The sequence below is a fragment of the Schistosoma mansoni genome, chromosome 1 (assembly GCF_000237925.1).
Source record: "Schistosoma mansoni strain Puerto Rico chromosome 1, complete genome".
Taxonomy (NCBI): Eukaryota; Metazoa; Platyhelminthes; class Trematoda; order Strigeidida; family Schistosomatidae; genus Schistosoma; species Schistosoma mansoni.
The window spans coordinates 49494616-49513794 of NC_031495.1; the positions used below are offsets into that span (position 1 = coordinate 49494616).

General features: G+C 33.8%; 1 protein-coding gene across 1 annotated transcript in view; it reads right to left on the reverse strand.

The window, feature by feature from the left end:
* Smp_049390 (pyrroline-5-carboxylate reductase) overlaps positions 1–18879 on the reverse strand; it is a gene marked incomplete at both ends in the record, with an annotated part of 36607 nt that extends 17728 nt beyond the window's left edge. Inside the window, 6 exons of the mRNA XM_018794708.1 lie at positions 1640–1855; positions 8622–8798; positions 12191–12220; positions 14926–14990; positions 18043–18144; positions 18807–18879. Of these exons, the coding sequence (XP_018649094.1) occupies positions 1640–1855; positions 8622–8798; positions 12191–12220; positions 14926–14990; positions 18043–18144; positions 18807–18879 (663 nt within the window). The remainder of the gene's footprint in view (positions 1–1639; positions 1856–8621; positions 8799–12190; positions 12221–14925; positions 14991–18042; positions 18145–18806) is intronic.
* Between the last annotated feature and the right edge of the window lie 300 nt (positions 18880–19179).

Below are 19179 nucleotides of genomic sequence, written 5' to 3' on the forward strand. Positions count from 1 at the left end.
ATTATTTAAAGTTCAAGCAAGAAAGCAAAATTATTTCACGCCAGGAAAAATCTCTCTTAATAACCGACTCACAAAACTATACTTAATTTGTTGTTTAGGTTTCATTTGGTACTCGAAGTTAGTGAAGAATAAGAAGTTCTATAAAACTATATTGTTGGTCTTTATCTGTATCGAGTTATTCAGTCGTATTATATTGCTAGGACGGTGTCAAATTATCTAGCTGTTTCTTACTTTCTTTCTACTAAGTCATAGTTCTGACGAATAAATCAATACCTCGGTGACTTCTTTGCAACTCCTATTCCTATCACTTCTATGTGATCGGTTACTTTCTCTTTTAGTTTGCTACTTTGTTGTATGGTATACAGCCCTTAATTTTGTCATTGCTGTAACCATATATCACCTACGAAAGTCAATGAAGCATATAAGAGCATAATATTATGGTTTTTAACAACGGCGTCATTCATAACTATTTGTAAATGATACATAATAAAACAAATAAAAATCGTGTTACAAATATGAGATCTGTCTAATGTGTAAATCAGTATTAAAACAAAATCCCATGTTCTTCGAATGAAAATCACCTTCGAAAATAACTCAGGGTAACCAAATGGTGTTAGCTATTACGGAGGAGAATCAAACGATGGTATATGTTAGTGGGGTATACAAATATATGTTAGTCTTTAACAGGAAGTGTTGGAGATTAGCCACTACAAGTTGGCAAGAACATTTACTTTTTTCAAATCTAATTTTTAATAACACTGAATAATGGTCGATTTATAAATCGGACCGACTTAAGTTGGGTAATGCTGGCTACCGATTTTCAACTAAATGGCTGAATAATATCATGCTTATGATGAAAGCTGACTAGTCGTAGATCCAACTTCGTATCGGGTCCGTGAGTGAATATCGCTAAAAAGTTTCAAACTAAAATTAAACGAATGTTTGGTCCCCTGTAATTTATATACTTCACCAGATAATTCTAGTTCTTAATGAAAACTATCCCACATATCACTAAAATCCAACATTATTTAAAAACTTGCTATCGCATAGTTAAACCATTTACAGTAATTTTATAACGCTATTGACTTGTCTGACTTAAATCTGTTAGGAAGAAGACTTAAAAAATTGTGAAAATCGGACAACTATTGAACGGGATGAAACTAGTTTGCAAATTTTCTATTACCAAACAGCTAATTCAAGTTATTTTATATCATCGTGATTGTAAGATCACCTTTGGCTGATTAACTGTTACAACATATTTTAACGTTCTTAAAACATACAGTTACTTTGCTATAAATCGGTTTCAAATGTCCTAGTTTTCTGTACTTATATAAATTTATTCTTTATGGAGAGCTGTTATTTTGCACTTTATACATGTCATCATATGAGATCTTGAGTCTGATGATACAGATTAATACTAAGTATGAAAGATATCCGGTTGGCTTTCCTAGTATTTTCATTGGTAGTTTCTGATTGGATAAATTTTGAGTGAGCGATCGATCGCCGGCATATACAATATCCCATGGTTAGTGGGAAGTATTATTGGCGGAGGCGAAAATAACAATCTAATCACTGAGTGATTAATATACTTTTTTGAATTTAAAAGAACAGATAGATCATTTCTGTGAATGAAACTTACATAAGCAGGAGATGATCCTGACACTCCAACAGCTGCATTAAATAAAGATTCTGGGATAGCTTCAAATACAGGAAAGATTGATGAACACAATGCAGAAATCAAATTAATATCTTGTTCAGTAACAGAAGATGTATGCGCATACACTGCAGTACCAACACCGACCAAACACGGTGTATTAGGCATCATACGGATAATTCTTGTAGATTTCGGCACAACCTATAAAATATATCAATATAATCAGATTCATAAGATGTAATATAATGAACGTATATTTTAGGAATTGAAATCATTTATTTAAATATATACATATAGTTTTGTAAACCGACTTTAATAATTAGAACAATCATGATAAATATTACTTGAAGTAATATATTACTGTACAACAAAATTTAGAATTCCAGATAAATAATTAGATTTATCATTAAACCGCTCTTACACAACTATTAAATATAGATATCAAAGTTGGTAATAAACACCGTTTGTGAGTGTAAGTCGTAGTAAAAAAAAAGAAAAAAAACATGAAATAGAAATAAATGGTAAAACATAATGGGAAGAAAAAACAAGTACACTTTTCACACTATTTTTAGAGAAGTAAAAGAGGGAAAACATTTTTTGTTAGATTTCTCGAGATTAAAAAAACTAGGTTAAATAAAATTAGCTGTTAAGAGCTATGGAAGAAGAATTAATTAACAAGAACTAATACAGCTTTAAATTAAAAAAGGAAATGCTAGGATAGAGTAGTTGCTAGTAGTAAGTAACCGATAAACATGAATAAATAAGAGTAATATCGGATTTATTATTTTATGGCATTTATTCCTACCCTTCATGAATTCTTTGTGACTTGATGAGTAACTAGTTCGCACTATTTTAACTGATCATTCGAAATATAAATAAATACTTTAATCCTGTAATGTGTTTAGTCAGTCGACTAGTGGTTCTGTTTTTTTTAAAAAGTCCACTCATTTTGAATTTTGGAGTTGATTGAGTTTATAAATAACTAGTTAGAACAACGTATCTGCAATACTTTTATTAAATCGATTGTACCATCATAACAAATAAAACAAATAAGTTTACCAGATTCAAAGGTATGAAATCAAGTTGAAGAAAGTCATTACACGGATAAAGGGAATCACAGTCTTTTGAAGACAGCATTGCTGTAAATCCTTCAGTTGTATTCTGATGCATTTGGTCTCTTCAAAAATATCTTTTGACAAGACTGAATACTCTCTGGAAATCAAAGCTTACAATTATTCAGGAATTATGTGACCTCGAGATAGGTAGATGATATTTATATGCACAAAGATAAAGGCCAAGAATTTTCGATGTAAATATGATGTGCTACAAGTAAGACTTTTTTAAGACTTTTTTGAATTAAAGAATAAGTAACGGTCTTAACAATCAGCAAGCTTGTGAGAATGCGAACAAGTACTAATTGAGACACTACGATGTACAGTAAGGATACCTAGCCATTACTTGTGTTCGACATGTAAGAATGAGTAGCACCGAAGTAAAAAAAATAAACGAACTAAAAGCAAATGAATGATTTATAACCACACTAGCCACTTAGTTTATTATACTTAACCGTTTCGAATGTTATTAGACAGCTGTAAGTCAAGGGCCTTTTCAAAAGATCTTAGTTTGTGCCAGCTAGCGTTCTTTAAGACTATGAATTAATAGCAATATGTTGTTAACATATGTAAAATTCAGCGATAATAATTATTGAGTCTTACTATTCTTAAGCAAATCTCAAATGTGAATGTTGGCTGATCTAATCAACATAACACCGATTGAATGTTGGTGAATATTACTTGATTTTTTTCTATTTTACAGTGAAATTTTATTGACTACTGTTAGGTCGGCTTACAATAAACTCTAGAGAGGCTCATAAAGAGCCCAACCAATCAGCGATTAGTTAGAAGCTATGCTACTAAAATAACGAGGTCCTGATTGGCTGTTAAACATACTGCTACTATGGAATCTCAAGGTCTTTTAATTACTATAAAACCACTGTTTTTCTGTACATAAATGAACCTTGTAGTAAAGTGCTTCTCTGATACTCGTGTCTTCTCTCTGGTCTTTCAAGTCGCTGAGTAGTGCTAGCCTGGGGTTATCCGAATAGCTAGGATCCGAATAAAGCGTACAACTTACAAGCCATAACACTACCTTCACGCCATGACGAATGCATTTGTTAAGTTGAAAAAGAATATTGTAAACTGATAATGATCCGACTGTAGATAATGATATAATCCTATGCTATGCACTTTAAAATATCTAACAAGGAAGCCTAATGATTATGTGGTGTCTGCTTATGTCGACAGACATAAGCCGTGTGTAACACCAACCGGGAGTGGGAAACCTGGCAGCATAAGGCTAGGAAGGTTAACTTGAAGAGAACAGGAACGGAATTAGGAAGGAATTGAGAATCGGAAAAAGCACACAGAATATGAAACCAATGATGAAAAATCTGCAAATGAAGTATTTAATATATAGTTTTCATATTTTACCAAAACATTCTGTAATTTTGTACTAAAATGTCCGGCGCTTTAACTGGGTTGGTGGATGTGGAGGATCCACCTAGGGGAGTTGGAAAACCCTGATTCCAATCCAATGGTGCACATGGGCTCCAGTATCCTGAAGGAACGAATGGCGTATGAACCAACTGTTGGTCACCGGCTACCATGGGACTGCATCTCCTTACGATGCTCCACTGCCTTGTGGACTAGACCTTTAGGTCAAAGGCTCCGGGTGTGGTCCCCTAAGAAAACCACCTGCTTCAGTCTGTGCATCTGGGCAGTATCACAGCCCTCACACAAATCTCATTTGATTTGTGAGGCGCATATTTATCTGGTGCTTCCTTGTACCAATATTTATGTGTTCAAATAAATAATAAATAAAATACAATTGATCATCCCCCCCACCTGTATTCTCGTCCATAACAACTATACAAACTTAGATATTAGAAATTATATTAGTTAATTTATCGTTTTGGCAACCATATACTTTATTCAAAAATCAATAATTTTTTAACATGACGGTAGGTAATGTTTTATGAATAACATATAACGTATATTATAAACAATAATCACATGAAAATTGTTCATTAATATAACTAAGTACTGAAAAAAATTGGTTATTACTATATTATTATACATTATTAATTAAAGTACATCTATTATATATAATATTTTATTCTTTAATAATAATAATTATTATTTTAATTATTACATAATGAAGATGAAGGTGAACTAAATCTAATTAATGGGTACTTTTTTAGATAGATATATTCATAAGAAAACTATTTGATTAATTAAATTCACTTAGTATTGTTTGTTTGAATCTTCCCATTGATGTTTAGAACTGCAACTGGTCAGTCTCTAATTTGCATATGTGCATACTGTGCGTATTGCCTCGATATAGCCTTAATTCACAAGCATTGTAAGCAAAGATGAATAGTGGCTAGCAGTAGAATCCAGGACGCGCGTTCCATCCTATTTAGGACTCGTCAGCTGGGTGCACCTGCATCTCAGAATTGATGGGTTCAAGTCCCAAGTACATCCAGCTGACGAGTCCCAAATAGGACGAAACGCGCGTCCTGGATTCCACTGCTATCCACTATCTATCTTTGCTTACAATATTTGATAAATTACTTTTTCCATAGTATTCTGAACATTGTATTATAAATATGTAATATTACAGAATATCTAGTGAAATAAAGCAAACGAAGCTTGTTTTAGTAAATAAAGTTAATGGACAAAAAAACGGTGCCAATTTATTCCCTTAAAAATTTTTATTAAGATGAATATATACATATATATATATATATATATATATATATATATATATATATATATATATATATATGTATATATATGCAATCAGTTCAATGTTCAACAATGTCATTTATTTCATGTTAGAAAATTAGCCGAGTTTTAGTTTAGCTCTAATTGATGATTTTGGAATCAAAATGTCAGTGTCACTAAGAACAATCAAGCTCGTGAACATGTGATTGAGCAGTCAACAGTCATAACGCATAGTATGGTTTACAGACAACTAAATCATTTGATGATTTACACTTTCAAAAAAATATCTAATTGAATTAATGGTCTCTATAAACCATTTAACCAAACACTATACTTCATTTTTCATCAGTATAATAATTGAAGAACATATGGAACTCAAAACAACTGTCAAATAACTTCAAAGTGAGAATCTTTAATATGAACGTCAGGACAGTCCTACTGTATGGAGCTGAAACGTGGAGAACTACTACGATCATCGTCAAGAAGGTACAAGTATTTATAAACATTTGTCTATGCAAAATACTCAACATTTACTGGCCGGATACTATCAGCAACAGCCTTTTATGGGAGAGGACAAACCAGCTTCCGGATGAAGAGGAAATTAGGAAAAGACGTTGCAAGTGGATAGGACATACATTGAAGAAATCACCAAACTTCATCACGAGGCAATCCCTAACTTGGAATCCAGAAGGGAAGCGGAAAAGAGGAAGACTAAAGAACACATTACGCCGGGAGATTGAAGCGGATATGAAAAGGATGAATAAAAACTGGAAAGTACTGGAAAGGAATGCCCAGGACAGAGTTGGATGGAGAATGCTGGTGAGCGGCCTATGCTCCTCGACGAGGGGTAACAGGCGTAAGTAAGTAATAATTGTTGTTAGTGATATCAGGTACTTGGAAATAACCAACAGGAAAACTTGAACCTAAATTTCGTTCTATTCGGTACCGGTCAGAAAGGTGGGCCTTTAAGATGGAGGGAACCGGTGCTCCTTGGTCGATTCGATCGCACGTTACCCAGATACATAGTCTAAGATGTTACGACCAAGTTATTCGGGCTGCGAGTGATCTTCTGCGGGACAGGAATACAGTTGATTAACCACTGAGTAGTGGCCAAGTCCACGTTCATTTATTCCTTTAGTGCTAATCAAACTCTGCTGCTCAAATTGCCGTTAGCAGATGAACAATTTTTTAAAACATTGCCATTTTCCTATGGTACGTTTTTGATGACTCGTTTGAGTAATTGTAATTGAATCTACACATTTGAATTAAGTATTATACAATGAGAAGAAATAAATCCTTTAACTATGTGTAATCTACTATGATGAACTCTAGTAGCTATATTTGCAGTTTTATTTTTTATTTATAAAATTTAACAATGGAGTTTTAAGACAATAATGAAAACTTGTTGTTTAGAAGGAGCATTTCGGTGCCGTTTTATTTTCTGAGTTGGATGGTTTATTTGTATAGTTCACATTGTCTTTCTAGACAATCTCGTCATCATGATAAATCTCAGGAAATGACTAACAATTTACAGGGAAATTTTAATAACACGGTTACTTTTAAAAATCTGTGACGACAATATTACTTACAGAGATAAGGAAAGTTTGATGATTAGACTATCCAATTAAAATAAGATAACAACATTAAAAACAGTATTGTAAGCAAAGATGGACGGTGGCTAGTAGTACAATCCAGGACGCATGTTTCGTCCCATCTGGAACTCGTCAGCTGGATGTACCTGCATCCCAAAGTCCTGGATTTCACTGCTATACACCAAACATTTTTGCTTATAATGATACTGACTTAAGGCAATATCGAGGCAATACACACAGTATGCACATATGCCAATAAGAGACTGATCAATTGCAGTCCTAAACATCAATGGGAAGATCCTGGCAAGCAATACCAAGTGAATTAAACATTGTTTTCTGATCAGGTAGTTCTTTTACAGGATTAATACTAATTGTTGGACGCTTTTCCGATTGATGAGATAGTCTAATTTGATGATGCTACGACTTTCCTCATTCCAACTCTACTTCAGCTAACAAGGCATATTGATTTAAATAGCGACAAGGTATACAAAATGTTTCCGAATAAAAATCAGTGAAAGTAGATTGATCGCTGAGTGACCCCTGTTACTTCAAACTACATACCAAATCTAAACTTTGATTACTTGATTATTTATCAACTGCAGAATTATAATTTGAAGAGATCGGTGATCTGACAGCTTTTCTATCCTAATGTAACTGATCACTATTTTTGCTATTGGGATTACTGAGATTAACATGACTTAATGAGATGAATAAACGAAACAATTATTTAGAGATCAAAATCTACAGAGTATTGGATATATATTAGGCAAATGAGTTAGTTATTCAGATCTCGTTGGCTTTTTTCTGTCCAAAATCAGTTATCAGAGACTAAAAGACACGACTCAAGAAGAAACGAAAAGACGCAGATGCATTTCCTTTGAATTCCAAATATATTACCAACTCTACGTCTGTTTCCTCTCACTCTTACCTATTTTACCATAGGTTTTCTCTATTTCACAGTGATGCATCTCTTACTTTATCGGTTTTCCCTTTATTCTTGTGGTTTCGAGTTTTGGAAATGTAGACCAGTGTACCTTTAGATAAGGTTTCACGATGTCCTATCTATCTGCTTATCCATGTAACAGTGTACTAAAAGTGGACAAATGTAGAGTAATGGCTTAGCTAATTAAGGATTTACCTTTCAACCAATAGGTTATACGAGCGAGCCCTCTTTCGCTGATTTCTGTTCTAGCTGTCACTAGCCATAGCATCATATGTCCACAACATAAATCCATACTCAAAAGATGAGTCACACGACTGGGGACAATCGAATGTATTCAAGCACAAATTACGGACCATCTCACTAAATTCTGATAACCATACAGTAAACAATTAATTTGCAAAATAACAATCAATTGCCTCAATCTTAACTGTTCCTTCAGGAAATATCAGTCTGTCTTCCCTAATTTCATTGTTCATGCATTTTCGTACCGATTGCGCCCCATTCCTGTTCATTCCTTATCGATCTTCTGCCAAAATACATTCTATGCCTGACCATCACCGCAACACTATTAATAATTGTACAAGGAATGTAATATGTAAAGTATGACAACTACGAATCATTTAGACTGGAATTTTTCGAAAACTTACCTGCTGTATTTGGTCTAGTGTAATCCCTGCAGCAATAGAAACCAAAAGTTTATCATTTAAACGATCGGATAAACATTTTAGAGCCGGCAGTAATATGTGCGGTTTAACGCAGGCGAACACGACATCACTTTTTTCAACCATTGGTTCATTTGTTTGTATATATTCCACTCCATATTTCTACTCGAAAAAAATGAGACAATTCAATAACATGAGTAAACTGTTATCTAGTAGGATTAGCTTTGCTATCATGAAAAATGTTGTCAACTGTCTACTGAATACATTAGGCTGGCAAAATCAGTCCCAAATGCAACGGATAATAGCTAGGATGAGTTACACATAAAAGTTGTCCACATAGATTAATTCATTCGAATGAAAAGCGGGACATACCTTTTAAGACTGAAGGGTGATATATCCAGAAAATGTAGCAGAATTAAATGATGTCTTAAGGTAGCCTAGTAAATCAAATGCAAGTATGGGTAAGTTACGATCGGTGAATTATACATATAGCCAAAGTTATCATCCAATTCCCCTGTTCCGGTCACTCCGGTTACCTATAAATAGTCACGATTTGTATGTAACTATATATCAAACATTGATAATACGGTTCCCTACAATCTTGTCCTTTTACTTTGTCTAGTTGGATTAGTCAAGAGTTAGAAATGTCACTAACGGATGAACGGAAAATAAATCATACATAAAAAAACTAGTTTTTTTTAAAGTCAGCTGTTTTTTTCCTATCTTAACAACTTAACCTCGAAATATCATTTCATTGTTTCTTTTTCATATTTATTAAAAAAAGCAACTGACAGAGAGACTAAAATGGAATGTATCGTACTGCTCAACTTTTCATAGAACTGAAATCTACCTGGTACATTATTTTAAATAACGTATTTGTTGACTTATAGGTTACGCTCTATGTGCATATAAGCACTGTGTAGTGAACTCTTAATGAGTTAAAAGCTTCCCTCAAACAACATCAAATGATGTTATATCAAGGAAACATTCGATAAAATCATCTTAAAAGTGATTAGAAAAGAAACAGGTTATCCAATTTTCAGACATCTACGTAATAAATATACGTCTTGTAAATAGGTATAACTTTTATATACAATGATCAAGTGACTATAAAACCTAACTTTATATTCTGTATTGTTGTGAAAAGTTAGTTTTCCAAGAGTCGGATATCTTCAATGTACTTTAAGAAAGATGAGTATTCAATCATATGTCAGTTGTTTGTAGCTGATATCTAAAATATCTTAACGCGTTCTGTAACATTTGAAAAAGACAACTGTTTACAACCTCAAGAATACCTACACCATGGCTGAAATCATCTGTAATTAGAAATGTTAACCAACGTATTTACAAGCTGAGCACAACACATCCTTAAAACACAAGGGTTCCGACCTCGATGAGAACTAATTTCTCTCGCAACGTTCATATTTTTTTACAAAACGTGTAAGGATCTTTACCCTTGTTCTCGCAAGAATTAAAGTGAAACGCTATGCAACACGGTATCATGTAATTTAGCTCATTCTGAAAATACGTCAATCTACCAAAACAAGGATTAACGACCATTATATGTTCAACAATTTACATACACACCAATTTTTTTTCAAATACAACAAAAAATATTGTAATAATGATCGCTTTTAAAGAAAAACGAATGAAAGCAAAGCTACAAAAAAAGCTGATGATCAAATTCCCCATAAAAACAAGGCAGTAACAACATGCTAATTAAAGATTAATAATCAAGGATTTGTTTATTTATATATTTGATAATACAGCAATAAACAAAGAAACGAGATTCAATTTATTTGAGTTATTGGAAAATAAAGGCAGAAAATATTGTTTGATTAGATCAATTCAATAAGTTATTTATGCTTGTATAGATATAAAGTAACCTTGTGAATTTCAGATGGGAAAAGAAATAACGAAATCACCAGAAATTAATTGTTTGATAGAAGGCGGAAAACAACTTTGATAGGATAAAACGATTTCATGATAGTGTAATTATTGTAGGTGCGTAAGGATTTTAGTCCTGATTCGGTTAGCTATAGATGTTACAGTTTCCCATCGAAACTCAGGCAAATGAACCTTGAAGTTAATAAGCAGAACAAACTGATCATACAATTCTACTTGATAATAAAATAAACACATAAAATGTATCAGAAGGAAGATTAAAGAAATGATAACTCCCGGAACTATTTTATGGATTACTATTATTTACATTTTTATTGTATAATCACTAAATGACTAGATTACTATGTTTATTAGCTTTTGTTTAACCCATTAACTATACTGCTTCTTATTCCTAATTTATTGCCAATCAATCACTTACAGCTTAGCATATTCCAAGCGACTTCTGGCTTATTTATGATTCATTGTGATTTTTCAATTTATGGTGTGATATGGTCCGATGTGATTTACATGTTAACCCACGTGTGCTTGAAAATATAATTTAGTAGAAACTGGCCTCTGAAAACTCTTCAGACTCAAGATAAACGGTATGGAAAAGCTTGGAGATAGCCACCAATAAAAGCTTAGTTTGGATGGGTTTCAAAGTTAACTATGCAGGTTAGGACGTATAATTAGTCGTCTAAAAGGTCAGGTTATGAACGGAACGGTAGATGTGAAATAGGGAAGTTCCAACTCAAATTCTGATTGGTGAACTAAACACGTAATACCAACCGGTATCTCAAGTTATGACGTAAAATATTCTCTCCTTTTTAATTTTCGTATCATGACAACATGGAAGAGACAGATGTGTCTGATCCTACCTATGAAAACGGTAACCATAATGTTACTTCGTAAGCATGAGGGGGAGGACGTTTATTCTTAAGAGATAACCACCCTGTCGTATTGGTAGGTGATCAATTGTAAATTTTATGACAAATTTAACACTTGAACTAAACTATTTAAGTCACAGATTAGATTGACTTTGGACGAAAACAGCTAACGTTAGTCGTAAAATCTTCACATATCTAATTCTTGATAAGCGTCTTACTAAATATGATTCAAAAACTTTTAGTGCAATGAAATTAAAATTTCTTCGGACAGAATGTGAATAGCAAGTCAATTATTACGAATTATACGACTTGGCAACACCACATAATAGTGAAACCATTATACTATAAGCGATAAATAACAACCTAAGAACGAAGTAAATTAACTCAGAGTTTTGACAGTTATCTCAAATCATGAAACCTATGCCTGACACATGGTACGAGTAAAAGGAGTATAGTAGTGTTAGATATAGATGTTTACGATACAACTCACATCTCAACACCAACTGCCAATATCATTTAGAACTATTTCGATAAATTAACAATACTTTCAAGAGTAAAAAGTGTAAGCGCTGATTTTCATGTCAAGAACAATCAAACATGTTAAAAACAAGTAGGTAGATCTTTAAAACAATGTAAATTTTAGCGTTAGCACATACAGCAATGAAGGTTTAATTATTGGTAAAATAGCAAACAGTTAATTATTCTACTAAAAGGAAATCAGTAGTTTGCAAACATTTAGTAAAAATACTGGTATACAATCATACCACGCCAATTATAACTTACAGAACATAAAGCTTTCAGCGGTATCAGAAACTAAACAAATGTGTATGGCAAACAAATATAGGAAATCAAAACAAACTAAGGAATATTAAACTTAAATATTAAGCTGTTATTATGAGCAACCAAGGTTAACTACGTATGGCAATATATAAAAAGGATTAGAAATATTGATGTAAATCCGACCATTTCCAAACAGATGTCTTTACACCCGTTCATCGGTAATCAAGCAATTAATGCTTGCTTTGCAAAGAAAGTAACAACGTTAATAGTTAGGTCCAAAGAAAACTCAAAAACAAAAACAGATTGCTTCGTTTGAGCACAGAACCATTAATTAGTACGGTTAGTATTTCTACTTACTTTAACAACAGTACACAAGTATTTACCATTTTTGGATGGAATTATCATATGCTTGATTTCTACAAGTCAATCTATTTCCCTAAACAGAATAAAAATCATTCTTTAATCAATTTATAGAGTAGTCAGAGAATACAGTAAGGAAATTCCTTTAACCTTTTTTCAATTTACGCCTTACATAATACTCAGATTAAACTTTGATATCAGCAGGATCGATCTGTAGGAAGTCGGATGTTTCCTAGTCAACTCCATCAAAATTCGCTCAGATAATGCATTATAAAGCATAAAGAACTGTGGTAGAAATATTGCACCAGAAATATATCAGTCGAAGCATTGAGCAGTTTTGAGTGAATCATTTGCATTCTTTTTTCGCCATTTATGACAACAGTTAAACAGTGAACTATCGTAAACAGAGGTGGTGACCCTAAAGATATAATGATTTCTTCTAGATCACAGAACATAAAACAATATCATACCATAATTTAGATTTAATCACTAAATACATTTTTTAAATATTATGAACAAGATACCTGTAGGACAATTAATAACAAATTGAAATGATGAAGACCAACGTACAATATACTCATCCTAATTCACGTTATAAACCTGTGAACAGGTAACAGGCGATATTAAGGACATGAATTAGTAGAATGCGTGATTTTTAGTAACCTTAGGCCCTTAAATGTTTACATGGTAAATAACTTCAGATTGCGTTTGCTCGTTACCTATATTTTATGAGAAAAAAAACTAATAATTCTTTCGCTTTTTCATTAGGATCGATTCTTTTACGGTTTTAAGTGGAAAAAGATTTTTCTAATAGTCACTAATGTATTTTAACATCTCAGCTGAATTTCAAGTTATCACAATATTTCATTGAAGAGGAGGTGCAGTGATTCTTACTTTTTGGCTGGCATTTTCAGCATCTATTAAAAAGGTAGTGAACATTACTAATAACCAATCGATGAAATCTAGTAAACAAATATAGGTTTACCGACTCGTTTCCGGACCACACTTTATAGCTTAGCATTAAAGTTTCGAGCTCGTTGCTTGAACTAAATTAGTTACAAACGGATTACAAGTAGTTATTTCGTGGAAAGTGGAGTGTTAAGACTAATGAGTCTGTGCTTAACACATTTATCTTTATGCGAATGAGTATAAAAAATGAAGAGTTATTCACGGTAAGATAGATAGAGCAAACGGAAGAGAAATAGCAAGTAGAATCCTCTATTCTCTTGATTAATGAAACCAAAACTCAAGAAGCAAATAAACGGAATAGCTAGAAAAGGACTTCATTGATTGTTTTATTAAAATATTGAGAACTCAAACGATTTTTGTTTTGAGAATTTATGTTGCACATTGCTAAGTCTATCATATTCTCGATACTTTTAGGTTTCCCTTAATAGATTCCCTATGGCTATATTGACAGAAAATTTCGATAAGATTATAATTTATAGATTGCTTTTGAGTGACGCCAAAGTGACCTTAAGAATGTCTACCTACTTACTTGGGCTAAATGAGGGTTATAAAGTAGTTTAAAAAATAAGGATTATGATTCACAGTTGATGGTTAGGAATTAGACTTATGATTTTTCATCACGAACTTACATCAGCTGAATTGCCAAAAAGCTATTTAGACAAATGAGTGAATGAATTTCGCGCGTGTCAAGTACATCTTAGTGCGAATCGGATTCCACTAGTCAGGTTGCCATGTGTCCACGGGATTGAGTCCACCAGGGAGCATCAGTTCCCTCAAAATTACAGATACACCTTTCTAACACGTGCCGAATAGCACGAAACCTAGGTTTTGCTGTCGACTACCTCTAACCACCACCCTACATATAACTAGTTGTTATAATTAACTGTTGTGTGAATGGAACAAATAGCTTATCTCATTTTAGCTGGTACATAAACGGTCACTAGGAGGGTAACCTGGAAATTGCTTGTTCGGGATCCTATCAGATTTGACAATCTTTTACTACTTGAAGGCGTTTATTGTTACAACTCAACCTACTAACCAAGGGTTCTGAAAATAGAACTAATGTTTGTAAGTATCTTCACTGTAAGTAGTTCTTGCACAAAACATCAAACGTGTACACATTGAGTTGACAAGTATCAGAAAGGGATGTAAAATAATTATCCGAAATCCACTATTAGTTAGTCTCACGAAAAATAACACAAATTAAAACGAAACACATTATGAAACCACGTAAATAATAACTTGAATAGTTTGTTTTGTTGAACTGGAACTATTTTACCAAGGAAAATTAGCTATAAAGTAAATTGGTCTACATCAAAGACACGAGTTGTTTACATCTCAAGGATAAATTAATCTGACACAATGTTATATCTAAAATATACAAGAATAATATTGTACATGAGGTATACCTCTGCATCTGGAAATGATAAACCATACCGATCAGTCATTGTAACTTGAGAACCATTCATTACATCTGGAATTTCAGGAAAAGGAACATTACGAAAAATTATTGTACACAAAACTTATAGCAGACTACAAGGACTCGAAAATGCAACAAGTTTGTTAGCAAAAATCTGACGATGACTAGTAATAGAATCGCTTTACAAAACACAAGTAGGAAAACCCTTTGGATCCAACATATCAGCCACCACTTTATTTAATAGGACCTTTTATATTCCTCTTTTAAATTATGTGGTCAGTGTGAGTAAATACAAATATCTGAAGCAATGGACACTCCGTACAATTTTACTGAGGAAAATGTGACTAATATTATTTCCGAATTGATGAAATAACCTTTTGTTCGTCTTTTCTGTGTGCTGTTAATTTTTCATGAGAGAACATTTTAAAATCACAATCAATTAAAGTAACTTAGCAACTAAGTGAAAGTTCGTGTGCTCAGTGTTCGATCTTGTTTTGTGTGAGAGCTGGTGATTCTATTTAATCACCTAAAAGAGGGTGGGATGGGGTCTAAACCCATAACTTAATAGTTCATAGCCGATTGATTTTGTAGTCAAGCCATCAATCTACTTTAAGTCATAAAATGATTATACTGACAAGCAGTTGATGGGGTTCAAGTTTAACATGTTTTGGTGCTATTCAGCTTTTTCAAGAGTCAAAATGATTGACATTTAGCTCCATAGTCGAAAATTCGGGCAGTGAACTATTCTATAACTCCTAGACGGGGGTAGTCGAACAAATAAGTGCAGTGTTTCATTACGATTACCTACCAATCCAACAAGTCCTCCTACAATGTGTTTTGTTTAAAAGGTTAATCCAGTACAAATAAAAATGATCAAACATGCGATAGACTTATGATATTGAAAATACCTACTATATAAAAACAGTAAAATTTCAGTGAACTTGCCCTTTTAAAACTGGTATTAAACCATGTCATTAAGAGCGCTACAGCCTTAGGAGGGCCTTCCCTATATTACATTATAGAGATGAATGCAAGTATAGGATTTATAAAAAGCAAAAACGATAATGCTTTGCTTCCCTTTGCGAAGTGACCGAATGCATAAAACAAGAAAACAAATAAGGTTACATCCATTAATTCATTCCACAGCTAAGAAATATATAAAGATAGGATAACGAGAGTACTTTCCTAGTTTCATTGAATAAAGTGCAAATATAAGCAGAAAAATATAGTAGGATAGCGACTGGAATAATTCTTGGCAACTCATTTAAGCGCTCAGTTAAGGCGAATCATAAACTCAAATACAACCATCTGCTGCTACAGTCAAGTATGATTTACACATAAAACATAAGTGAGTGAAATTATTCTTCATTCTAACATTTTAAAAATACAAATAATAAATCAATTTCTTGTACCATCATTGGGGATATTCAACTGAACAAAAGCAGCCTACTAGTACAAGTGAATTTTGAATAATTTTGAATTCAGTCTCCATCTAAATCTCTTCATATAGTGTCGTCTTTAGTTTTATTACTGCTAAGAACGCTCTTTGGTTATTTCGTTTGTTTTAGTACACCATTTTAAACCTTATTTCCAAAACTACCGCAAATTTGCTTATACACAAATAACTGCATATCCGATCAATATTCTTTGGCGAATCTAATAAATAATTCTACTCAAAATATAACTTCTCCCAGTGGAATGCTGAGGGCTAAGTGAGAAAACGAGGAAGATATCTCCTATCTGTGAGCAATCATCACAACGTAGAACCCGGTACGTACGTACATCAGTTCAAGTTGCCATACCACATTAGCACAGAGAAATGAAATTGTCAGGTCGAATCTCAGAATAGTAGAGGCATGGAAGATATGAATTAGCGAAATAAAAATAAATAAATATTACGAGGAATTTAGAATCTCGGAGTTTGGAGAAAGACAAAGAACGAATTAACCTGCTCCATTCCAAACGATGTCACTCAAAGCCTATAACCATTGGTTACGATAATCACACTGACCCCAACCAGGTAGTTTACATCTATTAACACGGCTAAGTCCAATTGTCACGGACGTCATAGATTGATGATATGTTTTGGTTTGTCCACCCTAGCTTCCTTTCAGCCAACTACACCAAACAAAATCTCCCGCCATGTAAGGCAGTGGTTGGAAATACGTAGAACATATCTTAAACACCTCAGTTGATGAAGATTTGCTACCTCTTCAATCAACTTGCCATCCTTACCTTGGGCTTTATTCCTAACCCATGCACTGCTTACTCTGTGGTCTCAAAATACACGGACGATGCTTCAAAGACACTCATGACTGGATACCAGTGACTTACGAATATTCTCTTCTCAGTGGTCACGTTCCACATCCATAAAATAGAACGGAGAGAACCGCTGCGCAGCAAATTCATCTCTTGGTTGGCAGAAGGATATGTTGCCTACACCACAAGTGACTCAATTTAGCAAAAGCCAGTCGAGCCTTCCGAATCCGTGCTGAGATTACGTCAAACACCGAACCATCAGCACTGATGAGACTCCCAAGATAAGTGGAGCAGTCGATGCGTCCAACTACTTCACTCCTCATCAATAGCTCATGCAATGACGCAAGCCAACCCTGAAATAACATTTCACATTTAGAGGGAGAGAACCTTATCCCAAACACGCTTCCATTGTTGTTTAAGGTGGTCAGAAAACTCTGCATTTTGTCAGCGTCTTCACCAAACAGAACCACTTCATATGGGCTGACTATTTAGAAAATCAGGCCATCCAAAGTTAAAAAAATTAAATATACACAGTTTGATCTTCGAACAAAAATAAAATACATAAGGTGCGAGAAAATAACCAGACAATATGAAATAGAGCATTCATAACTACTGTGAACAAACTAACACTTCACAGTCAAGAAAAAAGAGTTTCGCGACAGATTCGGTAATTACTCTAAAGGTTAATTTTGTCACGAAATTGCATGTGAATAATCTTATCCTAGCATGAAAGTAAAAGAAACTATGTCAAATAACCGAACAAAACAGAAAATACAGAGCTTACAGAACTACGTTAAATTATCGATGTATAAAAAAGGAACATAATAAAAGTAAATAAAAAACGTACTTGAGGCTAGAAAACCTTTGACCAATGCTTGAGACATATTACCAGATCCCATAAACCCGTAATGTTTGGACGCCAGAACAGTTTTTATGTCAGCAGACATTGCTTTATGATTACCCCAAAAACGAAATATGAAAAAACTTTAAATGATTAAAAGGTAATCGAAAATATTTTGTCTATTTAATTTATTTGGACACATAACTATTGGTACAAGGGGCCACCAGATGTATATGCTCCACACAAAAAATTATCATTTCATTTAATTGTGAGGGCTATGATACTGCTCAGGTGCCTAGACCGAAGCAGGTAGTTTTCTTAGATGGCCACACCCCGAGCCTTTGACCTAAAGATCTAATCCACAAGGCAGTGGAGCAACGTAAGGATATGCCGTCCCGGTGACCAACAGTAGGTTCAAACGCCCTTTATTCCCTCAGGATACTGGAGCCCATGTCCATCATTGGATCGGAATCAGGGTTTCCCAACCCCCCTAAGTGGACCCTCCGTGTCTACCAACCCGGTTAAAGCTCCGGACATTCGCTTTTCGTCCTCTCAGTTTCGTAAACAACATCCTCACATCGAGAAGGTAGTGAGTAGGACTTCCCTGGTAGTAGCTGTATACGCGTGGCCATGTGAGAGCATTTCGAGAGGGAGGGCGAGCCCTCCCCACTCTCGACCATACCAGAGCATTTGGGGGCATAATATGTCGACAGATATACCTTTAAAAATTCTCACACTATACAAAAGAACGATTAACATGTAAGACTTGCCATAACGTTTAGTATAAATAACATTTTTGAAGAGATTAGATTTTTTAGCAATACAACAATTAAGCAACATCATTTGGATGAATGGATGGTCAAGCTATTCTGAAGACTAATTAACTACTAATAATCGCTATTTTATCAATTCAGTGTATATCACCAAAATTTGCGCATCCATCAAAAAGTGATTTATGCAATTATGCTTATATATACATATATACGGATCAATGAACAAATCATAATTTGCACGAATATGTATGGATGTAAATAAATCACTGTCCAAGGTCAATTGTTTTTGGAATCAGTGACATTCTTTTATTATTAATAGTTAAATCATTATATACATGCACATTGCGAAGTCACTACAACTAATTATGCA